The sequence below is a fragment of the Megalops cyprinoides genome, chromosome 22 (genome assembly GCF_013368585.1).
Source record: "Megalops cyprinoides isolate fMegCyp1 chromosome 22, fMegCyp1.pri, whole genome shotgun sequence".
In the NCBI taxonomy this organism is placed as follows: Eukaryota; Metazoa; Chordata; class Actinopteri; order Elopiformes; family Megalopidae; genus Megalops; species Megalops cyprinoides.
Window position 1 is genome coordinate 13,745,378 of NC_050604.1, and position 12,992 is coordinate 13,758,369.

At 45.6% G+C, this 12,992-nt stretch overlaps 1 protein-coding gene across 2 annotated transcripts in view; it reads right to left on the reverse strand.

The window, feature by feature from the left end:
• Positions 1–10,978, reverse strand: part of LOC118769752 (E3 ubiquitin-protein ligase RNF38-like) — a 38,850-nt gene extending 27,872 nt beyond the window's left edge. For both annotated transcript variants that reach the window (XM_036517048.1, XM_036517047.1), the window contains exon 1: positions 9,160–10,978. In XM_036517048.1, the coding sequence (XP_036372941.1) occupies positions 9,160–9,700 (541 nt within the window). In that variant the 5' untranslated portion in view covers positions 9,701–10,978. The remainder of the gene's footprint in view (positions 1–9,159) is intronic.
• Positions 10,979–12,992: the final 2,014 nt, after the last annotated feature.

Consider the following 12,992-nt stretch of genomic DNA (forward strand, 5'->3'; position numbering starts at 1 on the left):
AGTAGAAGCAGGTGACAGGTGCCGGGCCTGGTCTCATACACGTGCACCTGGATTAGGGGGAGAGAAGCAACCCGTAGCCTGAAAAGATCCGGCTATAAATTTCAAAAGCAGCCTTATGTTGTACATCTCGCCCGGCACTTCATCCGGGATAGCTGTTCCTGCAGATGGGCCTTCGTTTACAACGGGCTACGCTGCACACAAAAACCACAGCTGAAAGAGCTTTTCAGGTCAGCACATTTTCAAAGCGCGGCAGGCACACGGCCCTGGACCTGCGAAACGCATCTGCCAGCTTCTCCGAAACTTGTGATGCCTGACTACCAGATCAGCCACCGTGTCAGATGTCAGCGCTCACTGTTAGTCACTCTACCGTCAGAACCCATCCGTGGCCGCTACCAAAATGTACGGTATGATTAAAGGAAGCAAACGGTAAGAGTGAGCACTTTGGGAAAGAAGCGAGTCACCCTCGTGATTCAGGCGCCAGCATCGTTTAAGGTGAAAGCGCACACACAGACAGAATGACACAATTAACAAAATGGCATGATTTACATAACAGCGCGCTGTCAAAAGCTGGGCGTGCGGCTATGGGGTTGTGGGTTTGATCCCAGGGTTACACAACCCTATTCCCCTGAGCGAGGCGCTTAATTGGAGTTACTTCAGTAAATATTTGGTCCGTCTGAATGTGTAATACGTATAAATGTCAGCTACGCGAGTCGCCGCGGATTATGGCAACCGGCGGGCGAGTAAATAGCGTCATCACTGCTGAAGCCTAATGAGTCCTCCGCTTAGGTCCGCAACATGCAGGGTGCACAAGACTGAAGAGCTTCAATCTCACGTGGGCTAATTGCCATGTATTAGCGAGGCCAGAGTCACGGCAGAGAGCATCTCAGGTCAGGCTCCGCAGTCACTCTGGGTGAGAATGTTACAGAGGGGGGGGGGAACCTCATGACATGTTAGATTTGAATTTTTGGAAAGGGCAGCCAGCACTACTGGCTCGCAAACAAAGACTCTGCCCCCCCCTCCCCTCCCCAGGCCTGCTGTCAGTGGGGCCCTCTGGAATCCGTGCTGCGGACAGAGTTTGGGAGTGGAAATAATGCGTTCCTGATCACCGCCACACGTTTGCAACCGCACCTAAAGGAGTGAGGGCCTTCAAACTGACGCGTGGACACTGCGGCCTTTAGCTGCTCTCGGCCACCGGGTCACCATGGCCGCCTCCATGCGAGATGTGCTACCTCAGCCAAGCGCATACCTTCCAAGCCCAAGGGGCATTTTTCACAGGGCTCTTAAGACAATAAACTCGCAGGCTAGGGTAGCCAATGCCGTCTTCTTCACTGCACTACAGTCACCATATGGCTTCCTCCATAGTAGGACATCACCCAGCTAGCATCCTGCCTCTACGGCCGCCATCCACGAGTACTCACAACCCAAACAATGGAGATTCCCCAAAGCGCTAGCGTGGCACGATTCCAACATAGCATCACAGGAAAACTTTGCTTTGGAGTCATGGCAGGGTACAAAGGCAGGAAAAAATCTGACAAAGAAATAATATTTAAAGTACTAACAAATTAATACTAACATAAATAGTCGTAGTCCACCAACGCATTCATGTATATTTAGGTAGCTGAATGAGTCATCGTTCTATATTTTTTCGTTTACGTTTAGAAATTCAAGTTTATTTATTAAACCCAACAGCCTGTTTATGTCTGTAATAACATAATATTTTGCATGTGATAGGGTTATGATTAATAAATAGCATTAATAGCAAAACCATTCACATTCAAATTCTCTTAGGTTACAAAACACTTCTTCCCGTTCATGTCAATTGATAAATATTTTAATACCAAACTAACATTCTCTTTTTTGTTACCGCTATCAAAGTATTCAGTTGCGACAAGACAAAACCAAAAAACACCCTTCAACTAAAAAAATCATGAAAGTGGAAAAAATGTAACATGGAATAAATGAAATAAATTGAAATAAGATGGAATAAACTGAAATAAATGAGTCTTTCATGAGGCCTTTGGTCAGGCCTGATGTGTACCGAGTTTGCCCTGTAAAGCCCTCCAACCAAGCAATCGTGAAAGCAGGAAACAATAAATCTGAACCCCGGAACGAATGGAATAAAGTGGGAAAAAGCTAAATAAAAATGATAAACTGGAATAAGTGAGCGTCTTTCATGAGGCCCTCGGTCAGGCCTGCTGAGCACCAATTCTACCCTCTAAAGCTCCAAAAGAGGAGGGCTGTCGGGTCCCGGGCCTATTCGGGCCCCCAGGCCTGTCGGGCCCCCGGCCGGTCGGGCCCCCGGCCTGCCGGGCCGTAAAGAGCGCGGCAGCCTCTCCTGTTCTCAGCGAGGCTCTGACCCCGATCAGCCAGAGCGGCGTGCCACGGGCGGAGAGAAGCTGGCGCATGCCGTGCTGTTTACGCACGGGAGTTAGCGGCCGGCGGGAGTTACTCCCAGGCAAGCGACGGCGCGATACGACCCCTCGACGCCGTCACAGCACAAACACAGCCTTTAGCCGTCAGTGTGCGGCGTGCTACAACGGTCCTCATTACGGAAGCCTGGCTACAGCCAGCGTCAACGTTTTCCCCCCCTTCTAATAATCTCACCGTGTAACAGCGCTTTGCCTTCTTTCATCTCCTGAGGGCTAAGCGCACCATGAAAAGCCTCCAGAGCAGATAGGGAGAGCTCTGTCGCCCGAAGAATGGGGCGTAATAATCAGAGGCGCGGCCCGCCGTGTAAGAACATTCGCGTGGCCTTCGTGTCCCCTTTTGAACAAATTGCCAGCGTGTGCGTTTGAGCCCATCCCCAATCCTGGCCTCTGTGATAAATGAAGCCTCTCCTGGAGGTCTCCCTCTCCCCCCACGCTCTGCTTATCTCAAAGCTCGCTGTATTGTGCTCTCCCTCTCCCTCTCCCTCTCTCTCTCTTTCCCTCTCTCTCTCTCGCCAGCACCCTGGTCTTGCAGGTTTGAAGCTAATCAAACAGTACACCTACAACAGCAGAGCCAGCGGGAGAGCCGCCAGTGTTTCAGAGCGGGGGAGCCTGGGAGAGCGTTGCTGTGCTGGGAACGCAACGTGAGCAGGGGCTTTATAGACCCCCCCGTCCCCGTATTCCAGCTCCCTACTGGATCTCAATGGAGCGGTCGCGACCCCCTGGTCTGTATCCAGTAAGCTGAACACCTGGGGCTGTGTCCCATTCAAAGTGACAAGCGGACCGGAGTGTGGGGGCGGAGGGTCCGTACTTCACGCAACATTATGTAAGCGCACACTTGCTGATTGGGGGTGGGGGGGGGGGGTGTTTGGAAGAGCGTCTGGGACACACTCCGCTGCCATCGTTCCAGCACCTTGGCTCATGACGGAACAGCAGCGGGGGGAGGGAAGAAAACACGCAACCATGGAAACGGCAGAAGCATGCCTCTGGAAATCAAGTCAGAGTCACACTGATAACAGTGTTCATGCAGTTAAACGCAAATCTCAAAGTGAGTTTCTACCAGTGGGTGTGTCCTCTCCCTCTGATCTCCCTGATTATAAGCGAGCACTGCTTAAAAAACCTGGAACTGCAACTGGGTAATTTTAAATGAATCTGCAAGACGAAACATTAGGTACTAAAAAAACCTCTATACTTAACACAAGACTGCTGTATCCATCAACCTTCCATTTTCAGCAGTGTAACAACTGAAATGTGACATCGTTTATAATTGAATTCAGTGGGCCATCTATGTATTGTAGCAAAAGGCGGTCACTTGTAAATCTCATTTTATTGCAAAAAAAACAGTAGTGAAAAATATAAAACGTTTTGTTTTTTGATAAATGCCAGTTGATAACCAGTAAAATGACAGTGAGCCAGATTAGTTTTGAGCACTGAAGTCCCACTGCAATGTCCTTTGTCAATTTCTTTCAGTTCTAATTAAAACCAATATAATCATTCTGCCCAATGTAACCACTGCTTCTCGACCGAGTGAGAAACTCCTTTGCACAGTAAAATTCAAAACAAACCAGAAAAATAAGGGAGTTTTTCAGTGCTGCTGTGGATAAATGGACCTATCGTCCAATTCACAGAGGTCCACGCAAACGCGTACCCTGGGGAATCACGGGATACCGGAGCAGCGTGAGCTGTACACACGTGCAGTCGATGGGCAAGCAAAACTTCCTCCTTCACCATCGGAAGCCGCTTCATCAAGCGACTCCATTTTGAGAGGAAGTGCTCGGGGCACACGAGCAGAAAAACGGTTGGACCAAAGGCGACCCCACACACCGGCCAGGCAAGCTGGAGGTCCGTTTCGAATGTCTGCCTCTGCACCGGCAGCATTGTGCTGGTATGCGGTGTAGGTGAGTGAGGCAACACAATGCCTACACACATGAAAGCAGACGTGCTTCAGCTCATAGGATGTCAGGCAGCTTCTCCCTCGTCTGAAGCCGACTGGCGCGGGCGCCTGCGGGGGTTTCTGCGCGCGGTCTGAACCAGGCCGGGGCGCGGCGCTGTGGTTTTAGGAGTGGTTGCCAGTGCTGCTGGTGGGTACGCCTGCGTCTCTCTGAGGAATGGAGCCGGGCCTTTTGACGCTCACACTCCCAGACAGGTATTTCCAGTTGCCCGCTCTCTTTTCGGCTCTCGGTGCTCGGCGCACACTTCCTCTGAATGGTGCAACACACCTTATATAACCAGGTTACAAAATAAACGGGTGTGCATTCTAAAGGCAAACCGCACGACGAGAACCTTCTCCCTACAGCGCAGCAAAGCCCACGATGCACAGAAAGGGATGCAGACCCGTGACCGGTCTGCTTCTGTGGAAGAGAGTCAGTGGAAAATATCCCAAGCGGTCTTTTAACATTGCACCTATAGAGCCCAGGTTTTGTGTCCTGCCCTAAGGTTTATTTCTGCTGGCCAGACTGCAAACGCTTTCAACGTGTACTGTGCTCCCGGTCGACTGGCGAGACTTAATTACTACATGAGCAGTATGTCCGTCAGTCTAAGAGCAGGTCCAGTCTGGCTTTCATTGTTTCACCCATCTTTTAAGCTTTGCACGAGGCAAGTTTTTGTTCAAGAGCGGCTGAAATGGACCAATTGAGCCCAATAATAAAGTCAATCATTAACAGTCCCTTTGAAAACGGGAAAACAATAGTCGGCATTGAACCTGAGCCACTGCAAAACAAAAGAAAAGTGAATTGTACGGAATCCAGTGGAGCGCTAATGCACAACTTCCAACTGTTGCTGGGGCTCCAACTGCAGCTAGCAGACATGCTTCTTAGTATTATTAATGTCTATATATGTGACCACAAGAATACAAAGTCTGGTAGAGGTATTTACCCTTTTATTAGCCTACTGTAATTCCAAGCCTGTACGATTTCAAGTCCCTACTGCTACCAAGGTAAAGTGTCAATGCAGCGTATTTTGTCATTTTCTGACCAAGGCCTCTGTTCCAATTAACAGCAATATATTTCAGCCTCAGCTTTAAAAGTGCCAAATTTAAGGAAGTGCTAAGCAGTAAAAGAATAGCATTATGAGATCGGCAGCTGCTGAAATGAAAGTCGAGGATAAAAACCACTGTGGTAAGACTGAAGAAACATCCGAGTAAACAAAAGAAATCAAATAACCACAAGCAATCTAGTAATTCCTGGCAGTCATATACAGGCACGAAGGAAGGTGGACACTCCAGAACTGAACCAACAGCATTCATTTGCATACCAACAACAAAACCGACTAACTTCCACCGAACCTTCCAATGCCTAAAAGGACTGTGGAAAACTGAACCTACCAAAATTATGCACATAAAATGGTGCATATTGACAACCCCGTTTGCCCCCCATTACAATTATTGGGAGTAATTTTAGTAATTTGCATATCAGTAACACCAAAAAGGCGCTGGAAATGAATTCTTTGCTGAAATTCAGCTCCAGACCCCGCAAGGGTCTAAATGCTGCCTTGGGTTTGGTTGGAATAAGCCACGTGATCGTCTGAGAGTAACAGCGAGTTCATCTTCTCCGGTCTGCTTTACATGCCAGGTTTACGCCGGGGTTGTGATAAGGCCTTGCTGTGTCCCTGCGGCATACCTGATGCAGTCCGGTTCTCCGCTCCTTTATTGTAATTTATCTGCGCCACGGACACCCCCTTCCGGGGCGAGTTATATTACATTTTACAGCCTTTTTCCAATTATACAGCTGGATACTTGCTGAAGCAATTCAGGTTAAGCACCTTGCTCAAGGGTACAATGGAGGTTCCCCACCTGGGAACTTAATCTGCCGCCATTTGGTTAAAAAGTCTTTTCCCCACTACACCACGCTACCATCCAGTGCTCCGCCCACCCTGACGCCCCAGCCAATCACTTTACATTAAAATGGTAAAAATGTGGCGAGTCCTAGAACCTTGATAAATAACTTCTTTGCTGCAATTTTCACTTTCACGCAAAAAAATGTTACCATTACACTGTTACGGATCTAATGTAGGACAGGCCCAGGCTACACAGCTCACTGGTGACTAACAGTGGCCCCTCTTTCAATGCACTATACCAACACGCGATGTGGCAACATTTGGCCTCTGCAAACAGATATTGCAACACTGTTAAAAATATATACAGCGCTGAATCGGGTCTGCATGCTGTCCTCCTCCGAGATCCGGGTTGGCCATGACGGCAGTGAGAGCTTACAAACATTTACTTCTGTAAAGGGGTGTGGTATACCAAAAGTAACACCATTTTTTAAGACAGTGGAACCAAGCAAATACCACTGCAATTTTCCAATACCTGCTCATTGGTTCTGAGAAGTCAAAACAAGTTAGATGTAGCTATTCAGCAGGTCTACTTTGTTTGAAGACAACATTAAAATCTACGTCGCAATAATCTGTCACTACGGCCAACTTCTAACCTCTAATGTGATTTATTTGTTTGCTGTTTGCATGATTGTTAGAGCCTTACTTGAAAACAGAATTATAAAAGTACTGAGGCATAAGTGGTCAAAATTTGGCTTCATTAAAGCAAGATGGAGTGACATTTGCTTAATACCTTTTAAAACATTTAAAACATTTTCGCAAGATGAAACAAGTAAAATAGTGGTGTGAAGCACAAGTTCACACCAAAATGTATGCATTTGGTCATAATTGCATCCTAATACTTTGTAATTTGCTTGTCTCATCTGAGCTAACTGTAAATAGATAAAACATCTAAGTACATGAAATGTAACTAAAAGTCTGCCATTACAATTTTGTCAGATTTAAGGGAATTACCATTGATACATACAATAAAATGGATATTGTTCTTGATTTGAAGCTACCAGTATTGATATCAATAAGGAATTGGAATCATAAAATATTTGCGATACTCAGCAAATCTAACCTCACAAAGATTCTGATACATCTTCATACTGCCACAATACACATCCCCAAACTTGGACTATTTTGTGCTTCATTTCTTCTCTTCTGTTTCCTTCTAATTTTCCAGCCACATGACATCATCGCAAATCCACCAGTGCCCCTAATTACCCTTTGCACTATTGGCTCCTCTGATATTAACCCGACAGCAAAATCTGCTTATTGTAGCCAACTATAAGTCAGCGAGAGCACTGACACAGCTAGCAGCACTTACATTCTGGCCTTAGAAACAGTTGCGATAACATTTTTACACTGAAGCCAGGATAAAAACTGGGGTGGCAGGCTGATTTCAGATCTGTCTGAAGGGGCATAAGGCACCCCGGAGCCATTCTAGTTTCTATTATTCGAAGTCAACGACCATTACAGATGAACATGTGATGGTGTTTCAGCCAAATGGACAGCGGAAAACAAATAGAAGGCCATCATCTTTGCTGTGCAAGAAAGCAAGCTAGCAACATGCTTATCCAGAAGAGTAACATGTGATTTCTAACAGTTTTGCTCATATAAAAATATCAGTGTAAGAAATTTCCAAAATGACTTGTTTCATTTGCAATCTGAAAGCAGCATCCTGTTATGCCTTACCAGGAAAGTGATACAAAGTTAAATGTGTCACAACCTTTGTTCTCTACATATAACACACAAGGTCCCAGTTACACAAGTAAATTAGGAAATACTGGTTTAAAATTGGTTTGAAATGGTACTTGTCTTTTGTTTTTGTGGACAAAATTGTGTAATGTAACTTTGCTTCATTATCTTACCAATATTTTAAGGTGTTAGAGTTTTAACGATTTTTCACTTAGTAATCGAGCATGACTATGATGACATGATTATAGTAGCAATATCCGATGACACAATGAGCAACACTTAAGATACCGAGGAAGTAGGCATTTTTCCAAGAATACCATCTGATTATGTACTTTTGTTTGAATGACCGGCCACGTCAAAACATTTACCGCAATGCTAAAACAGGATAGATAAAGGGTTGTTCGTAAAGTCAAAAATTAATCTTAAACACATGTATGTGACCTTTCCCATGACAAAACGCCACTGCTAAAACGCGTGTGCGCTGTTATGAATCAGTTACAGAACGCATGCCCTCGATTTCGTATTTCATAAAAAGGAAAACTGACTCAATTCACACGAGAGTAAGTACAACATTAAAAGGTTCAACACACACAGCTGAACTGAGCCCCATGGAGTCCCACCCACTCCGCCATATAATATTTGTAACGTGTGTCAAGCCCGGCGGCGTGAGAGCCAACTCCGGTCGGAAAAACGCGAGCACAGGAAATGCGATTGCAAATCGCATCCTTTCGAAACAAGAGTTGCATACTCAATTCCCCTTCCTTTCTGCCGAGCAGAACTATTCCTGGCCAGCCCTTGAGGGAACTTCTCTAGCTGTTAACTGTTGAACATAACGTTAAACGCAGGGGGTAGGTACATACATGAAACGGTGATATGGGCTGATCGGAGTAGCTAGCTGTGTTTGATTGGTGGTCGAGTTTGCCAGTGTAAAAACTGACGGCGGAGGGTTAGCTTGCTAGTTATGATTTGTTAGATGTAGGTGGTAAGCATCCTAGCTAGCTAATAAGGACCGATTGAATGAACACATACGTATTGCCATGCCAACCCAACACCCCCCCCCTCCCCCCGACTTATTTTACCGTCTCATGTTCTGGATATTCTTTCCTTGGCAGTGGCGCTCATCAAACAGCTTCTTCACAAGCATACTGTTGTTAAGATATCTGGTTTGCTTGCTAACCAGCTAACTTGCCTTATAAAAGTATCAGAACGAATCGCTTACCTGCCCCTACGGTCCTGTGTGCTCCGTTCCCAGCGTGTCTCTGTGCGCTGGCGGGCAGGTTACTTCCAGGGGTACGGTGGTTTTCCGTGGGGCTGTGCGCCCCGAGGGGTACGCATCCGGAGTTGAGCTGTTGGTGATGGGCAACGCCGAAGCCGGCGCCGGCGTTAACATTGCCGCTGCCGTTAGCACCGCCGTTCATGCCGTACTGGTAGAATCCAGACCGCGACCGCGATCGAGTCCTCGGGGGCTCCATGGCCGGAGAATGGGGGTGGTGTTGGTGATGGGGGTAGGAGGTGGCGAAGGGGGAGGGGGTAGGAGGAGATTGCGACGGAGAGGAGGATCCGGGCGCTGGAAGAAGCCTGCCGCTGCTCCCAGCTCCTCTGCCCCCCTCCGCTCCCGCGTAATCGACGTGCTCCTGAGACTGGACCCCCGTCTCCTCGCACAAATTACCCCGTTTGGGGATGGGATCGGGAGTAGCGGGCAGCTGGGAGTAGACGCACGGCTCTTGTGTTGTCGGTTGACCAGTGGCAGCGATTGGCATTTCCCTCAGGATATTCGTATCGTTTTTGCTTTCCTCTCTAGCACAGCGAAATCACTTTAAAAAGACCGTTCAAGAGAAACTCAGCGTGCGAGACCGATTAAACGGAGCTAACTGGCTAGCTCCTTGTCAATTTCCATAGCACACACAATGTATACCCAGCTATTAATAGGTCGCCTGATAGCTATATCGCATACGTTAGCCGTAACTAGTTAACTAATCACACAATCCCTTTCAAAACAAACCGATGTTGTACTTTCGGCTCTTTTGTTTTGGTGCCCTCAAAGACGGCGTAACCAAACCAGACCCCCCTTCCGTATGTATAGCCTCACAGCGTTCAGCCGAAACGATCAAACTGAACCGTACTTGGGTAAAAATTCCTCCTGCGTCCCAGTTGTACGTTGTTATTATTAGTAACCTTAATCCCTTTTCATTCCACCGCGAAATGTTAGCTTGCGTTTACCGTAAACGAGTTTCGTTTTTTATCCCTTTTAGAATTGTAATCCACAGGCAAACTCCTCCTTTCCTGGAGTGAAATTAAACGGCCAGCTTTAGCTAGTACTTCCGTAAAAGCTCGTCCATGGCAAGGGATCCAGAGTAGCCCGCTAGCATTAGCGCACACTGAAACCCGACCGCGTTAAAACTAGTTAGCTAGCTCTGCGATGTTTTTCCTCTCTAATCTTCCGTTAACAGAAAAACCGTGGACACTCAAAACACACGGCGTAAGAGTCACGTATCGACAGCTTGGCTAGAAACAGAAAAAAAAAATTGGCGTTACTTTTTGTTCTTTAGCTCGCTGGCTAAGCTAGCTTGTCTTGTCGCTTCCCGGGGCTTAGCAACGTTTTCTTTCTCCGCTCTCTCGTGGCCAGCGTAGCTAGGCTAGCAAACAGTGTTACTGAGCTTGAGTTATTTACCGTTTTTCCTTTCTGGTATTGATTTCTGAGCTAGCTTGCTATCCCAGATCAATTCTTTTGGGCGTGCGTTTCTCCCTCACGGAAAAAATGCTGCCTGCTAGCTAGCTTGAAAGGCTCCGGAGGTCTAACAGAAAAAGTAGCTAACCTTTCACACTCAGAAAAACCAGGCGGCACTAGCTAGTTAACAGGAGTAAAAAAAAAAGTGGGTTCCGCCTTACGGCAAGCGCTGGATAGAGTGTATCCACGAATTCGTCTTGGGGTTTTTTCTTATTCTTCTTCTGATTTAGCGAAATCCCCCTTCAACGTTTACTGACGGAGGGACCCCTTCTCCGGACTCCGCAGTGCCAAGAGCGCTGCCTCTGCTCGGTCTGTGTCAATGTGAAATGTGACTAAGGTCGGGATCAATGGGATTTCAGATCTCCATGAAGACCAAACTTATCGAAGCCAGAGAAATGGGAAGTTTACTAAGAGGCGAACCCACGTTTTTTTCTCACGCATGTTAGCACGACGCTCCGATTTAAACACATTTCAAAGTGCTTCTCACCAGATGCGTAGCTAGCTATAATACTATAATTTTAACTCAAGGGTCTCTAATAAATTCTACTGAACTGGGACAAAGGGTTGCAGTGTATCGTTTAAATCGTTACTAGATAATTATATGCCCATCTTGCTGAATTTGACTTGTTATTTATTTAAGAGAATAATAAAGAATATAGGTGGTTTTCAACTTAATGCTATTTGTTGCACGTTGCCCGTTCGCAACTGGTGTTGTGAGTTGATTGGTTATGTCTTGCAAGAGCACTCAGGGGCTGACAAGCGGCAGGGGAAGGCAAGGGAGTTGTGAATTATTTACAAACAAGGAGTACTGATGTGCAACTAGCAAGGTAGCTAATTAGCTGCTATAGTATTGGCGAGCCGTGTTAAAACGCCCTGCTGCCCAGTTAGCTACACGTGAGAATTCATCGTCCGTAACGTCACCTGCTCGTCAGTAACGGTAGTTACGCGCTGCATTTCAGCATCGGACTGGCTAAGCATTTTGGAAGTCAATTTTGGGTAACAGCGTGGCAGTTACATAGATCTGACACATTGCATCTACATGCAAATACTTATCTACATGCAAATGACGTCAAAATAGATTGATAGCTAATTCATTTTATGCGTATTTAGTTACATCTTGCGACGAAACTACCGTTTCTGTGGTGTTTCTAGCGAGCGTTACTAACTTACATTAACGCGTGTTATTCGACACTGTCCCTCCGTTGACCAAATTGCTAGTTATAAAGGTAGTGAATGGGACCAAATCCTGATTGCTGTGTAGACAAATGACATAGGTAAAATCTAAAAACGTGGCCCGACGAAATCAAGCTTGTCTACTTATCTAGCTCCACATTTAGCTGCAAAATTAGAAAACCAAGGTATGTCTGAGGTAATTCTTATATTCTTAATTCGGATGAGATTCTTATGTTTCTTTCTCATGATTTTATTCAGTGTCGATTCTTTGCAAATTAATCGATAGCTACCTTTCTAGAAGAAAACTGATACCCACCTAAGGTGGTATCTAACTGCATATTGACAGGCTTTTCGGAATTGTGACTGGACAAAGTAACTAACTGTATTGCATACTGGAATTTATGACTATGGAATCGTGTGTCTGGGCTTTAGCTGACACTTCATTTCGTACTACTTTTTTTCTCGGGGAAATAAAGACTTTCAATAGAAAAATGAATGGTTTTCATAGTTTGAACCGTGTAGTAATGAATTGAGTTATTTGTTTTCTTTTTTCATGTGTATGTGTGTTTCTGTAGGAATTGGCACTGTGTAGGTTACAATGTTGTGGCACAGTTTAAAAAAAAAAAAAAAAAAAAAAAAGCAACAGCACTCATTCATAAGTGCCTTGTGGTTTTAATTGCCTGTCTCCTGTAATTCCCATGATGCTCTCCCTGTTCCTTAGAATCTGTATATGTGGTGTATGTGGTCTGTAGGATGCCCCATTTCTTAGCTGCATCTTTTTGGATGGCCTTAAGAAGACTACTGTAAGATTTAAAAAGGCCGCCTTGTTTATGTGTAGAAAGCATCTTTTCTCTTCTTTTCACTTTAAATTGGATACAGCTGTTGACCTAAATGCCCAATTTTTTTTTTCTCAAAATATCTTAGTGCTAGGAAGTTAAGTAATTAGTGCAACATAGGAGATTCAATATTCAAATTCTAAATAAATGGCTTTTTTCATTTAAGGTTCATTGCATTTGATTAGCATACATATTTTGGGAGAGCCCAAAATGATTTTTTTATCAGCTAGCAGATCGATTCTCACGAGCAAAATATTTAAACAGCATTAGTATAGGCATGATTCTGTCCCAGTGGTTTTGATTAATGTTTGCAGC